Consider the following 13,190-nt stretch of genomic DNA (forward strand, 5'->3'; position numbering starts at 1 on the left):
CAAATCTTGGTGAATCCAACATTTCTTACCGTTTACATTTTTCATCTGATAATTGTCCTACTTGATAATTGTATAAATGACGTATATGACAACATTAATATGTAATGAATGTCTTGGCAGAAGTGGATGAGAGTGAGTGCTAAATAGGACCGAATAAGTGCACGGTATACATGGAATATACAACGTTACATTAAAAGTTATTGCGGCTAATGCAATTATAATCAACAGGGGCATGTTGGAACACAGTGATCCAACGTGCCCTGGCTGTAGAAGTTGTAGGTGAGATCGGGGTCTGTTGTGACATGGGGTCAGTTGTTATACAATGTTGGCACTCAGTGTTTTTGCCCGATCAGTAACAATCTAGCATGCTAATCTGAATAAAAACAACTGGTAAGGATCTCATATTAATCCCATCTTTACCAATAAAATGAGGAAACATGAACCTGAATACATACAATTAATTTAATAAATTAGTTTACTTTTTTCATTTTTAAAAACTGTAACAACTGACCCAATGTAAAAAACAACCTCGCTGGCAGGGTCCAATGTTAAAACGAAAGCGGGTTTTTTAAGTTGATGTGTACCTTTCACGTGTCCGATCGATTTCAAAAACATCATCAATAGTTGACAGACAATAACGGTACAAAATATTGTCATTATTATCCAAGCAGTCTCTTAATAATTTGGTAAAAAAACATAACGTGTCGCAACGGACCTTGATCTCCCCTACTTCTGCATGGCTCACAGTTTCTTCTTACTACTGATATGTGTCAAAACTATACTGCCTTATGACCCACAAGACAGTGATTTAAATTATGTATATTTGTCTGTGGCCTTCACATATCATCAGTTAATCAACAAAAACTGATTTTTTTAATCATTCTTGATGAAGTTTTCAAATCGTCCTGCCACTGAAACATGAGAAGCATGTTGCTATAATACATAAGTGAAAACAAAAGCATCATTATTGTGCAAATGCAACAATGATAAATGCCCATGTTCCAACATGACCCGTGTAACTATGTGCTCCGGTATCTCCTACACTTAACAAAAAGAGATACACCACTCCAAAAAAGATACACCACAAGCTACCGTGTATTCCAGGATAACCAACAATAACAAAATGTGCTTCAGGACTCTTTAAAATCTGCGCATTGCAGATATTTTCCATGAATAGCCTGAGTGCCACATGCATTTGCAAATAATGTTGATAAAATGTAGGCTGGACAATTTTGCAAAGCAAATCAAAATAAATGTATTAGGCTTAGGCTACTCACAAAATTGCTTAATTGGGGAGGACTACATCTGTGGATTTATATCGGGGGAAGTTTTTTCATCCCACCAATTTTCAGCCTAGCAACCGCAGATTTTTTCCAAATTGTTTATAATTTCATCTCCCAAACAGGATGTGAAGAACCCGAGTGTTACTTGCCTATTACTTTGTGCGGTCGTCGACACGCTTGTTAATCAAAGAAACTAACGGAAAAAAGTTTGAGGTCAATGATCAGTTTAAAGTAAAGGCTTTGGCTTCCCCAGTTTTCAGCTCACCCACCGGCACTGCGTCCCAATAGGAAAAAAAAACTATCCTCTGTTCCTCCACTCCACTTAGAGGACAACTATCATATTTGCAGATCATTAGTAGAGCAATAGTAGGCCACTATAGCTTCTGACCTCTTTTCATCCATTTATTTGATGACAAGCAAAACTTGAAAATGCAAGCTCAATTCCAAAAAAGTTTCCCTGAACTATTCTGAAAATCAACTCTGATCATTTTAGACAGATAATGAATGTGTAAATGAATGTATAAACAATTAGCCGAGTTGACTATTTCATTAGTGAGAAAAAGGCGCTAACAATAGACAAAAATCACTGGCAAGAATAAATGCTAAATGTATTCAATTTAACAGTGTACTTACTACAGACATAAATGTACTGTATGTGCTGAATGAAACTAACACCGATGACATTGTAGATTGTGCTGAAAATCTGATTACTAGATTTTTAAATGAAAATAACTACAACACAAAAAATACCCTCCTCCTTCCATGGCTTTTCTTAAATACCTGTGCTTAAAATAAGTGTTCAGTTCAAAACAAAGGTCTGCGTTTACTTTGGAGTGGTAGGGACAAATCAGAGTGTGAGTGTCTCAAAAACCTTAAAGATTTCTATCAACTCTAGTACTCTTGAAAACCATAGGAAAATTACCATAAACACATGCATACAATGATTCATTCAAATTAAGCAGGGAAAACACTCTCACTCCTACTCCATCTAAATAGTTTGTTTTGGTATGCCGTTGTTTCTGACTGTTCCATTTTTTATTTCTAAACTGCATAATGGCTTCCTTGACTTTCATTGGCACAACTCTGGTCCTCATGCTGACAAATGGCAACAACAGACTCCAAAGACAGTCAAAAGCCTAGAAGCAAAACTAGATACTCAATGCTTTCTTATACCTGCACTAAAGAAGCGATCGGAAACACCTGACTAACCAGAAACAGCTCAAAAGCTAACTGTCCAATTACTTTTGTTCCCCTGAAATGGGTGGACTATGTATGAAAAGGATGTAATTCCTACATGCATCGTCTGATATGGATGTAAATACCCTCAAATGAATTGTGTCAGTCTGCACTTTAACCTCATATTCCTTTCAAATTCAATGTGTTGGAGTTTAGAGCCAAAAGAACCAACCAACAGCGGGATCAATTTTACCAACTGTCCAAATACAGTACATACAGTTCAGACTAAAACTATTCTTTGGGCTGATAGCTGGCTAGTTAGCCATTTATGACTTAAACAGTACTCACATCTTTTTCATCTGAGTGAAAAACATCCTCAATTGTTCTTTGCCTAGATAAACTACACTGACAGCTTATTAGTTCTTTTATGTCAAAATATATATCAACAGCGCTAACACAGACGATTGACCTGACGTTACCGAGCCAGAGCACTGCTAGCTGGTGCAGCACTCATGATGTGTGAATAGACTTCAGAGAGAAGTGGTTCTTTTAAAAGTTCTATTCTGAAAATAATAATAATTCTGAAATAATACACAGATTAAAAGTGATGAGCAGAGCTGCATTATCAGTGGTTTTTCAGTAAATATAAATAAGGGCGTACATGTGAATATGTAACATACATAAATACACATTAATACACTTAACATGTAGCCTAAGTTACGTTTTGAATATTAGTGAATAGTCTACCAAAATCAGTCGCTTTGAGTCTTATACAGAGGAGAATGTAGATGATACTAATTATACCAAAATTAGTAGTATTTGTACAGTGGTACATTTTCTGTTTTTTTGGCTCTGTACTCAAACACATTGGATTTTAAATGAAATAATGAATATGAGGTTGAAGTGCAGAGGGTATTTACATCCATATTTGGCGATCCATGTAGGAATTACATCCCATTTTATACAAAGTCCCTCAATTTTAGAAACCACTGTCCAAATACTGTAAATGTTTGCACTTGATTCTGTACTTAAACAACAATTGCATCATGGATAATGGATAATGGAGTCATGGATAAATTGGGATGCAAGTTGATTTAATGTACTTTATACTACATTGTTGACTCTTTTTAGCATTTTAAATCAGAAAATTGGAGCATTGCATCAACCACTGTATAGTACAGTACCTTAAATGATCCTAGTCCACTCCTGTACCTGAGCACAGTAAAATCTTTAGGATACCCTTGCAGTCTGTGGCTGTAGCTGGTGCATATACAAATGTCTGATCAAGACATTATTTAGCTAATGAAATCATTAAGATCAGTAGTTGGCACAAAATCCTGAAACGGATCGGCCCTTGCTGTGCACCCCTGGTATAGTATATTACCCCTCAGAGGCAGGTCATTATGACAATGATACAAACGAGGGAATGAGTGCATTGCTTTACAATGTACAAAGTACATATACCATAATGAGCTGAGCATGGAAAACTGTGTGATGTGAATCAAACAGATCTTTAGAATGGGCAACTGAAATGGCATGAGTGTTTCTCCAGCAATGTTAATTATTATTTCCCAATCATTAGCTGGCATGGAGGTTACTGAGCACGACCTTGAGAAGAGGGTATATTTGCCAGGTGAGGCTCTGCACCCCGACTCTTCCGTGTGTGCGCTATAACCTTCTTTGGTCTGTCTTCAAACCTTTCTTTTTCCCTTGAGAATTCAAGCACAATACCTTCACTTGATGTCCTTATCTCCCTGGCAACAACTGTAATATTTCAAAAGCTGAAATAAGTCCCTCATCTCTATTGCTATCAAAAAAAAAGTGTGAGGCAGGAGAAGGGAAAAAAGAGGGATTTTAATGAACAGTTCAGGCTTTAACCTGGAGCAGTCATCTACGCCGCACAGAGATGGAATTTGAATAAATAGCCAGAGCTAATTTTCGTCCACCCGCTCCCTATCAGGAAAAGAGGGGGGGGGGGGGGGGCAGACTCCCTCAATTATCATAATCTTGTGTACAAATACAGGTGACGGTGACATTGAAAGAGGTGGCTTCCTCGCCCTGGCTGGTTGTTTCTGTGTTTTATTGAGGTTCGTCGAGTAAATATCAAGTAGGCCGGTCAGTCACCCCCTTCCGTCAAAACAAAGGCAGTAGAGTGCAGCGCATGACCGACGCAGTCAATTAAGAAGGGGCGCCAGTGATATCGTAGGTAGGAACAAACCCCGTCACAAAGCGATTGAACAGTCAAATTAAAATGTCAAAAGGAATTTCAAGGGCCAACAGCCTTCTCATCAAGACATAAAAGGGGCACATATCCGCTAAAAGCTAGTCGAAGGCTTTTTTTTTGTTCGGAGCGATGCTACTGCTCGCTGCAAATAAGTGTAGCTGATTACAGTACTCCACTGCCAGAGTCGGGGATTTCATTTGCATGTGTCATTTGCTTTGACGTCCTACGTATCCAATCTTATAGCATCTAATGGCTGCTTTATTGGCGGTCTGAATACTACTCCATTAGTTTTAATATGAACGAATATTGTGATCAGTTGTAAGGGAGTAGCTAAGCAGTGACATCTACTTGCAGAGGATTTTCATTTTATTTTTGGACATATGTTTCAGTAAAAACGAAATAATAAAATATGTCTTCAAAAGTGAAATGGTGAAATTAAATCAGTATGCAGAGAGTATTACAGTAAAGAACTAATGTGATTGTTGCACATGTTGGAATATGTTTATAGCGCATACACAAGCCATATTAAATCATACAATTTGCTTAATATTATTTAGGTACATGTAGGTAATAATATTAAGATAAGGTACAAGATACTTCCAGAGCGTGCATTTTATTTAGCAACTAGTATAATGCCTGTTGAAACCTACTACCATAACTACATTTTATGATTTTGTGGACTGTGAAGACAACCAATGGTCATTGCACTCGCCAACAAGCTGTTCTGCATACGTATGTTTAACTTGTTTTTCCTCCCCAAAGTGTGTGTTAATCCTGTGCGTGTGTGTATGTGTGTGTGTCTGTGTGTCTGTCCGACCTCCACACACAATTTGGGAGACTCCAGAGATGCACAAGCTCTCTTATGCTGCTTTTTTTCACAGCACAGTCGCAGATGTGAGTTAGAAGAAGAGGCTTCACATGCAGCTGAATAGCCAGAGTTAAGGCTGTTTTATACTTGCGTGGTCACGATAGGTTGCGTGATTGTGATAGGTTGTGCACGGCAATGGGCAGAGCACTGATACTTGATACAAGCCACGTAATCACATTTCTGGAATAAAATCTGGAATAAGTATTTTCAATAATTATTTCTTGAGAAAATATGCCGGTATCGCCAAACCTCTTATGATAGCGTCTAATCAAACCCCTCCTTATCTGTTGTTTAAAAGTGACAACAGGAATGTAACTATATCACACGAATGACCGTTATACCAAGTGGCATCAGCAGTCACAAATCATTATCTGTGAGGCGTATGTGGGCAGTGGCTGCTTACTGTGCTTCACTTAGCCACCATTTTCAGATGGGGCATTTACATTTTTTATCTCAGCACCACAAAAGTGTTAATTTCCCTGCATGTGGTTACTGCTTCATTACCCTGCATTATTGACTAATAATGCCCCCTTAACATTTTTTGAGATATAAAATCATTTTTTATTGCAATTAATCTAACCAACACATATTTGCTGATTTTGTGTGTGAGTGAAATATGCATATAGAGCACTGACGTTGTGGGGTGCAAGCTGTGAGTCATTTTAAACAACCTGGAAGCTTGTGGAAACACACTGTATTATGAAACATACAGTGGGCTTCTGACAAATTGTGACTAAGACAGCCACTATGTGCTGTTGGCAAAGGGACAGTTAAAATGTACTAGCGCCTATAATGCAAATCATCCTATTAAAATGTGAAGTCAGTATATGGATCATTATGTTGACACTAGCACCACCTTGTGGCCATACTGGAAACAGCACTCCGTTCACACCAATACACGGTCCATGCGCACACACACACCCACACCTACTCTCTATCTCAGACAATGAGGGTTCTATTCAGTCTAACTGCAATATCCTTTACTATGAATATGTTACTAGAAACATAGACTAATATTTTGGGTTCCGAAGCAAAATATATGATGAGTATTAACAAAAAAAATCTTATCTATTGTTGAGAAGAGGTTGAGGGATGTCGTAAAAACGTAAATCCAAGTCATTATTAAATTGAGATATGCGGCCTACACTGCCACCGACGCTTCCTTACCATATTAACCTCAATAAAACGTGGATGAAGGGAAGATATTACGCCCACCTGACGCTGTAGCAGGTCCTCAGGGACCCCCTCCCCCTTCATGGCCGGCTCCATCAGACCCAGGATAATGAACATCCTATTCAGCCCAGTGGCTGCAGAGAACTGCAGGACCTGGAGGGAGGGCACCAACTGTGTGTACCTTCAGAAAACACACAAACAAACCTATGAAACTGAGGAAAGGTGGAGGCAGACAAAAACTCCAGCTCTGATAATGCACAAACGGTAATCTATGCTCATATGGTGTGGTATCATAGTACAATAGTAAAAGCAGTAAGGAAGGACGACCAAAATTCAAGGCTGGTGTTTCGGTGAGAAATCTAGAACTGTGTTCAATAGTGTTAGCGTAGTGTTCAACAGCCTGCAGTGAATATCACTCGTAACAGCTCCATTGTGAAGAAGACAAGCCTATATATCGATGGCCACAGTCAAACCTTAGGGTTTTGGTGGCAGAGAATGGCTGCTTTAGGCCAGCATGGCAAACTCTGGCCACTGTGCTCCTTATTTGCAGAACTTGTAGAGTGTTTCTTTTTGTGCTTCTTGTTGGGGTTCAAGACAAGGAAATATGTTTTAGTTTGTAAAGTTCTAAAGTTCCAAGTCAGATAGTTACTGTTATGGGTGGCTGTGGCTATCCAATGGGAAACCCTTGTTCCCACAGCCGGTATTTGTTCTGAGCTGAGGCTGGGGGTGGAGCCACCTCCTTGTTAGTTGGTTACTGGGCAGATCTTGTTTGATTTGGGATACCTGTGGCTAATATATAAAATGGCCCAATCCACAGGCTGTGTAGCCACACCCACCTCTCCCCATACAGAAAACAGCACCACGCCCAGAGACATCCCAAACATATTTTGAATGACAAATACAGGTAAGGGAGCACACATATGGCAAGAGTGTGCAAAGGCAAAGATCGCCAGTGCATCGTAGATATGACTTGATTATATAATTTTATTATTTTAATTTGATGACATTTTTAAGGTAAATAATATCCTGCATGGTATGCGTTTAAGGACTGCGGTGTGTCAGAGAAGTAAAAAAAATAAGTGGAGCCAATTAGTACATCAATTTATACTGTAAACAATCAAGGTTATGTTTACTTCCATAAAAACAACTGTACCACACTACTAAACTCTTAAGATTTGTACAATCATCAGCAGAATGCAACATAAACTTTGAGCTGAATAATCTGCAATTAAATCATGACAGTATAACTAATCAAATAAGGTCAGTGGAATTATTTCCTCTCCTGTGTATCTATTTATGCATTGAATCTTTTCTTTCACGTTTTTTGGACCATGGTACCAATCTGAAATTTTGCATTGTATACCGAATGTTGCCGATTGATCAAACATGTTATGATCAATATCATTTGAAATGTAGCACCCCACATGCCTGTGACCAGAGCTCTTCCACAGCTCGTCTTTTTCTCTGTTATGAAAGGCATTGATGGTGATTTTATGCATGACCGGGGCTGCAGTGAAAAGGAATTAGCAGGCTATGAGGAGCCTAGGCTGCCAATCATTAGAATACATTCTGTTAGAAGCAGCTAACTACTAACCGTTGTAGTACAGCTAACGGTACTGTCCTAGCTTACTGCCACATCTTCAGTTGACCAAGATATCTACCTCTATATGTCACATACTTTTATTGCCTTTAAAAAATATCACAGGTCTCCTCCAGAACGCAAATGCTAATATTTTTTCAATGCAAATAATTCAACATGATTCAATATATAACGAGAGCACTTTTGTTTAAAGGACCACATTGCGTATAACAATTTTAAAATTTGGAGAACTCATTCAATATATGTTATTTCGATGATAATCAAAATTCCTCTGTCTTGTATAGCTTACAGAGCCAGACCATATGCCACAAAACATTTAAAAAAAATATTTTAAAAAATAATTTTGGATCAATCAAGAGTCAGTATTCTGTTAATTGAACCTTCTGCACTACAGTGACATCTGCTGGTATCTGAATCAGGAACACCCTTCTTTGTACAAAATTGTGGGGGCAGTGAGGCTTATTATATTATCGATAAATATATTGATTATCATCACAAAGTTTGAATTAAGATCATTTTGTAATATTTTCTGTTTCATTTTTTGCAATCTAATGAGGAAATAGCAGCCCCATTAAAAAGAGAAAACCAACACTGCCAGAACATATACTACAGTGTGATGTAATGCATCATGCCAGCTAATTGTATTGTATTGTATCACATCGCAATGAAGAGAAATCGTATCACGTTGTATCTTTACTTAAGAGTATCCTCATCATATCGTCATCAAGTCAAAGGTTTACACCCATAGTATATAAGAACATTCAAATGTGGATTTAACTTCAAGCTGAGATGAAAAAACAAAGATCAATTTTCATTTGTTCTTTGTAGCAGAATTGTTGATCTATATTCTTAAAATACTGATGAAATATAACTATAAATAATTTATTTATTAATTATAACTTAAAGACCCATCAGTACTCCACAATTTGATATTGAATGTGGTTAAAGTGTGGCGGCACGGATGGTGCAGTGGGTAGTACTGTCGCCTCACAGCAAGGAGGTCCTGGGTTCGAATCCCCATCGGCCGGGGCCTCTCTGTGCGGAGTTTGCATGTTCTCCCCGTGTCAGTGTGGGTTTCCTCCGGGTACTCCGGTTGCCTCCCATGGTCCAAAGACATGCAGGTTAGGCTGATTGGAGAGTCTAAATTGCCCATAGGTATGAGTGTGTGAATGAATGGTGTGTGTGCCCTGCGATGGACTGGCGACCTGTCCAGGGTGTATTCCTGCCTTTCGCCAATGTATGCTGGGATAGGCTCCAGCCGCCCTGCGACCCTGTTCAGGATAAACGGGTTAGTATGAATGAATGAATGTGGTTAGTGCACATTGTCAGATTTTTATATATTTTGGTTTCACCATTACAGCAGTGTTTATACATAGTCCCCCCCCCCTTTTCAGGGCACCATAATGTTTGGGACACAGCAATGTTATGTGAATGAAAGTAGTTAAGTTTAGTATTTTTTTTGCAAATCCTTTGCATGTCATGACTTGATATCTGTGACCTATCAAGATCATCAGATTCTGGAGATACTTTCAGGTTGTCTTACAAGTGATACTAAAACTCTGCATTTGAATGGACCTCTGTGTGAATTGGGGGGTGTGACTAGATTCAGCTGTAAATTATGCTGATACAGTATGGAACACATTGGTTGGCTAAATGAATTTAAGTCATCAAGGGTCCAAGGTATCAATTGAGCCTTAAATCAATGTGCTACAAAAATAATTGTTTCTCCTGACAAACTCAGTTTTGTTGAACTCAATGGAAAAATTACCCTATTCAGGAGAAACAATTATTTGCACATGTGGTGCATTTTTGTATTACAAATGTCAAATTGTGGAGTACAAAGGCAAATAAATAAATGATGGGTCTTCATCCCAAACATTATGGAGAACACTAAATAACTGTGCTTATTACATAACATTTGCTGATGCATGCCATCTTTACCATTCTGAATAATCTGGATATACCTCCACTAGGTCAATTCATTAAACAAAAACCGAAAAAACTAACACCCAGAGAGCTGGGTGTTAATCACCAAAGCTGACAGTGAAATTGTGCTCAGATTAAAGTGAATAAATTAGTCAAATAAAGTGAGGCATTCCTTCGTTCACAGTAGAGGTGGTGTTTCCATGAGTATTCATAAGAGGCGTGATAGTGTGCTTGGGGTAGTGTGTGGGTCAGACTGTAAAAAAAAAAAACCCTGGCTGACCAGGTGTGACCTGTAGGCTATCTATTGGGATCCCCTGATGTAGGACCTGACATACTCTGTTGACTTCACTGCCCAACGTGATGCAGGGGAGGTTCTCCATTGTTGAAACCAGACATTAATTAAAAATTAATGGACATTTACAGAGATTAATTAAAGAAAGTAATGGGACCTGGAAGGTTGGTGTAGCCAAGGTGTAGCCACAGTGTAGCCACGGTGTAGCCACGGTAACATCCACACAGCTGCGGGGCCCTTTAGCAAGGCCCTTAACCTGGCCATTGCTCCTGAGTAACTACGATGGGTCAAATGCAGACCCATATACCCACAGGGTTCAATAAATGGTAAATGGTAAATGGTTGCCATTTATATAGCGCCTTTATCCAAAGCGCTGTATACTGAGCACGACAGAATGTTTGGCTCACTCTCCTTCCAATCAGCGCTTAGATCAATTCAAAAACTACGTGGCCCGCAATACTACCAGAAACATTATCTGTTCTTCCCCACCCAGCTTGACAGCTGCGATAAGATGCATCTGAGACTGAGGAGGGGGAGAAAACAAACTTACCAGAAACTTCTTTTAAAAGAAGGGGAGGAGGAAAAGCATTCCAAAGGAAAGGGGAATTAGGACTTTTGAAGGGGGGGGCAAAATGAGGGAAATGAATGCTGGGATTTTGTAACTGGAGAGTCCCAATCGGTCTCAGTTCAGTGGTGCACTGAATTGGCTGGTCTCAGTCAGCAGAGCCCAATCAATAGTCACACACACCATCCAGCTGCCCTTTCTCCCAGCCAGACCCCGGGATGGGCCAGGGGGCAACGCTGATTGCTCCCAATCGTGCCCCTTATTGACGGGGCATTAATGAGTTACAGGCCAAGCCATGCGTGGGCCCACCAAGGTGCACCAAGAACCTCAAAAAAGTGGGGGCGCAAGGATTTCTTTTTTAGCATCAAGGTTATAATCACGCACATGATTAACCCTTGCATTAAAATCAACTGGTTGGATAGTCTTAGGGGTAATAGCGCGATGCATTATTAATGGCTACATTTGCCTCAGATTCCATTAGTATTTATATTTGGCAAATGGTAAATTAATTACTGAAAAAACGTCTGTTTAAGCAATGTACATGTAGGCTACGGAGTATATAGTATTGTATGTATAGAATTTATACACTCAGTGACCACTTTATTAGGTTTTTTTAAACGTATTGGCCTTCTGCTGCCATAGCCCATCCACTTCAAGATTTGACATGTTGCGTGTTCAGAAATGCTGTTCTGCATACCCCTGTTACTCATGGTTAGTTGAGTCACTGTCACCTTCGCGTCATCTTGAACCAGTCTAGCCCTTCTCCTCTGACCTCCCCCATTAACAAGGCGTTTTCACCCACAGAACTGCTGCACTGGATGTTTTTTTGTTTTTCGCACCATTCTCCGCGAACTCTAGAGACTGTTGTGACTGTAAATCCTAGGAGATCAGCCATTTCTGAGATACTCAAAACAACCCATCTGGCACCAACTATCGTTCCACGGTCAAAGTCACTACGATCACATTTCGTCCCCATTCTGATGTTGTCTGAACAATAACTAAACCTCCATGTCTGCATGTTTTTATTAATTGAGTTTCTGCCACATGATTGGCTGATGTTAAATTGAAACTGAATTAACAAATTAAATGGTCACTGGGTGTATATACTAAGGTAAGTATATGTAAGCCAAGATGCTGAAAGAATATTTTCACTTTCAAAAATCCATCTAGGTTTTCCCAACCTTATGGAGCTATGAGGTAGTGTGTTCACATTTCAAATGAAATTTTCTTTTTTTTTTAATTAGACATTGAGAGACATGCATTCTTTTCAAATTGTGTCAAGCAACCATTTCCTTCAAAGTCATTCTTGCAAACAAAATTGCAAACTTCCTCTCCGGCGAACTTCTCACCTGCCAGCCTTCCCTGGCCGGGAGAACGGAGGGGGGAAAAGTAGAAACACAGGCCGTATCGAGCGAGAGTTTGATTTTAGCCAAATGATTTCCGTGGCATTGACATCATTTCAAGGTTTTTTGAGCCACCTGTCCTATTCTCTCCCCTTCTTTTCCATTTTTAATTCTGCCCTGGAGAGGGGATTATGCGAAGGAAGGCATGCGTGTCAGAGGGAAATTTAGTGGGTAAAGACTGCCAAGATTGGCAGGATGAATTAAACAGATAACGCGGGAAGACGACGAGGAACCATGTAGAGCAGAGCGCTTCGCCGATGTTGGTCATTTCGGAACCTTTTTTTTTTTTTTTTTTTTTTTTAAAGTCGGAATGCAATATCTAAATTAATAAAGTGATGAAATGAGTTTGTGCGGCCGACTTTCTGCTGTTTGACTTTTCCATCTGGATTAGTGCAGGCTGAATGGCCGCTCTGTTACTTTTGTAACAACGGCGCAAGTCACTGTCGGAATTTCCCCCTCCCTCATTACCATACCATTTCGTATTCCGGCTTCTGTGACCGCAGAACGGGCTAGTGGACAGAATACGGCCCATTACATGCATGGATTCTGCGATACGGACATTTCATATTTGTCCTGCGGACAGATACCGTGATGTAGTATGCTAAGGAGTGGAGTTGCATGCAAAGGAATATTCAATATGAGTTGGCCTGGTAGCGCTTGCATAAGTGACACGTTTGTCT

General features: G+C 39.5%; 1 protein-coding gene across 3 annotated transcripts in view; it reads right to left on the reverse strand.

Moving 5' to 3' along the window:
* The window catches only part of si:dkey-122a22.2 (uncharacterized), a 35,563-nt gene that overhangs the window by 3,786 nt on the left and 18,587 nt on the right, over positions 1–13,190 (reverse strand). For all 3 annotated transcript variants that reach the window (XM_061216049.1, XM_061216050.1, XM_061216048.1), the window contains exon 8: positions 6,767–6,905. In XM_061216049.1, coding sequence (XP_061072033.1) covers positions 6,767–6,905 — 139 coding nt within the window. The remainder of the gene's footprint in view (positions 1–6,766; positions 6,906–13,190) is intronic.

Source organism: Conger conger, chromosome 1 (assembly GCF_963514075.1).
Source record: "Conger conger chromosome 1, fConCon1.1, whole genome shotgun sequence".
NCBI classification, from domain to species: Eukaryota; Metazoa; Chordata; class Actinopteri; order Anguilliformes; family Congridae; genus Conger; species Conger conger.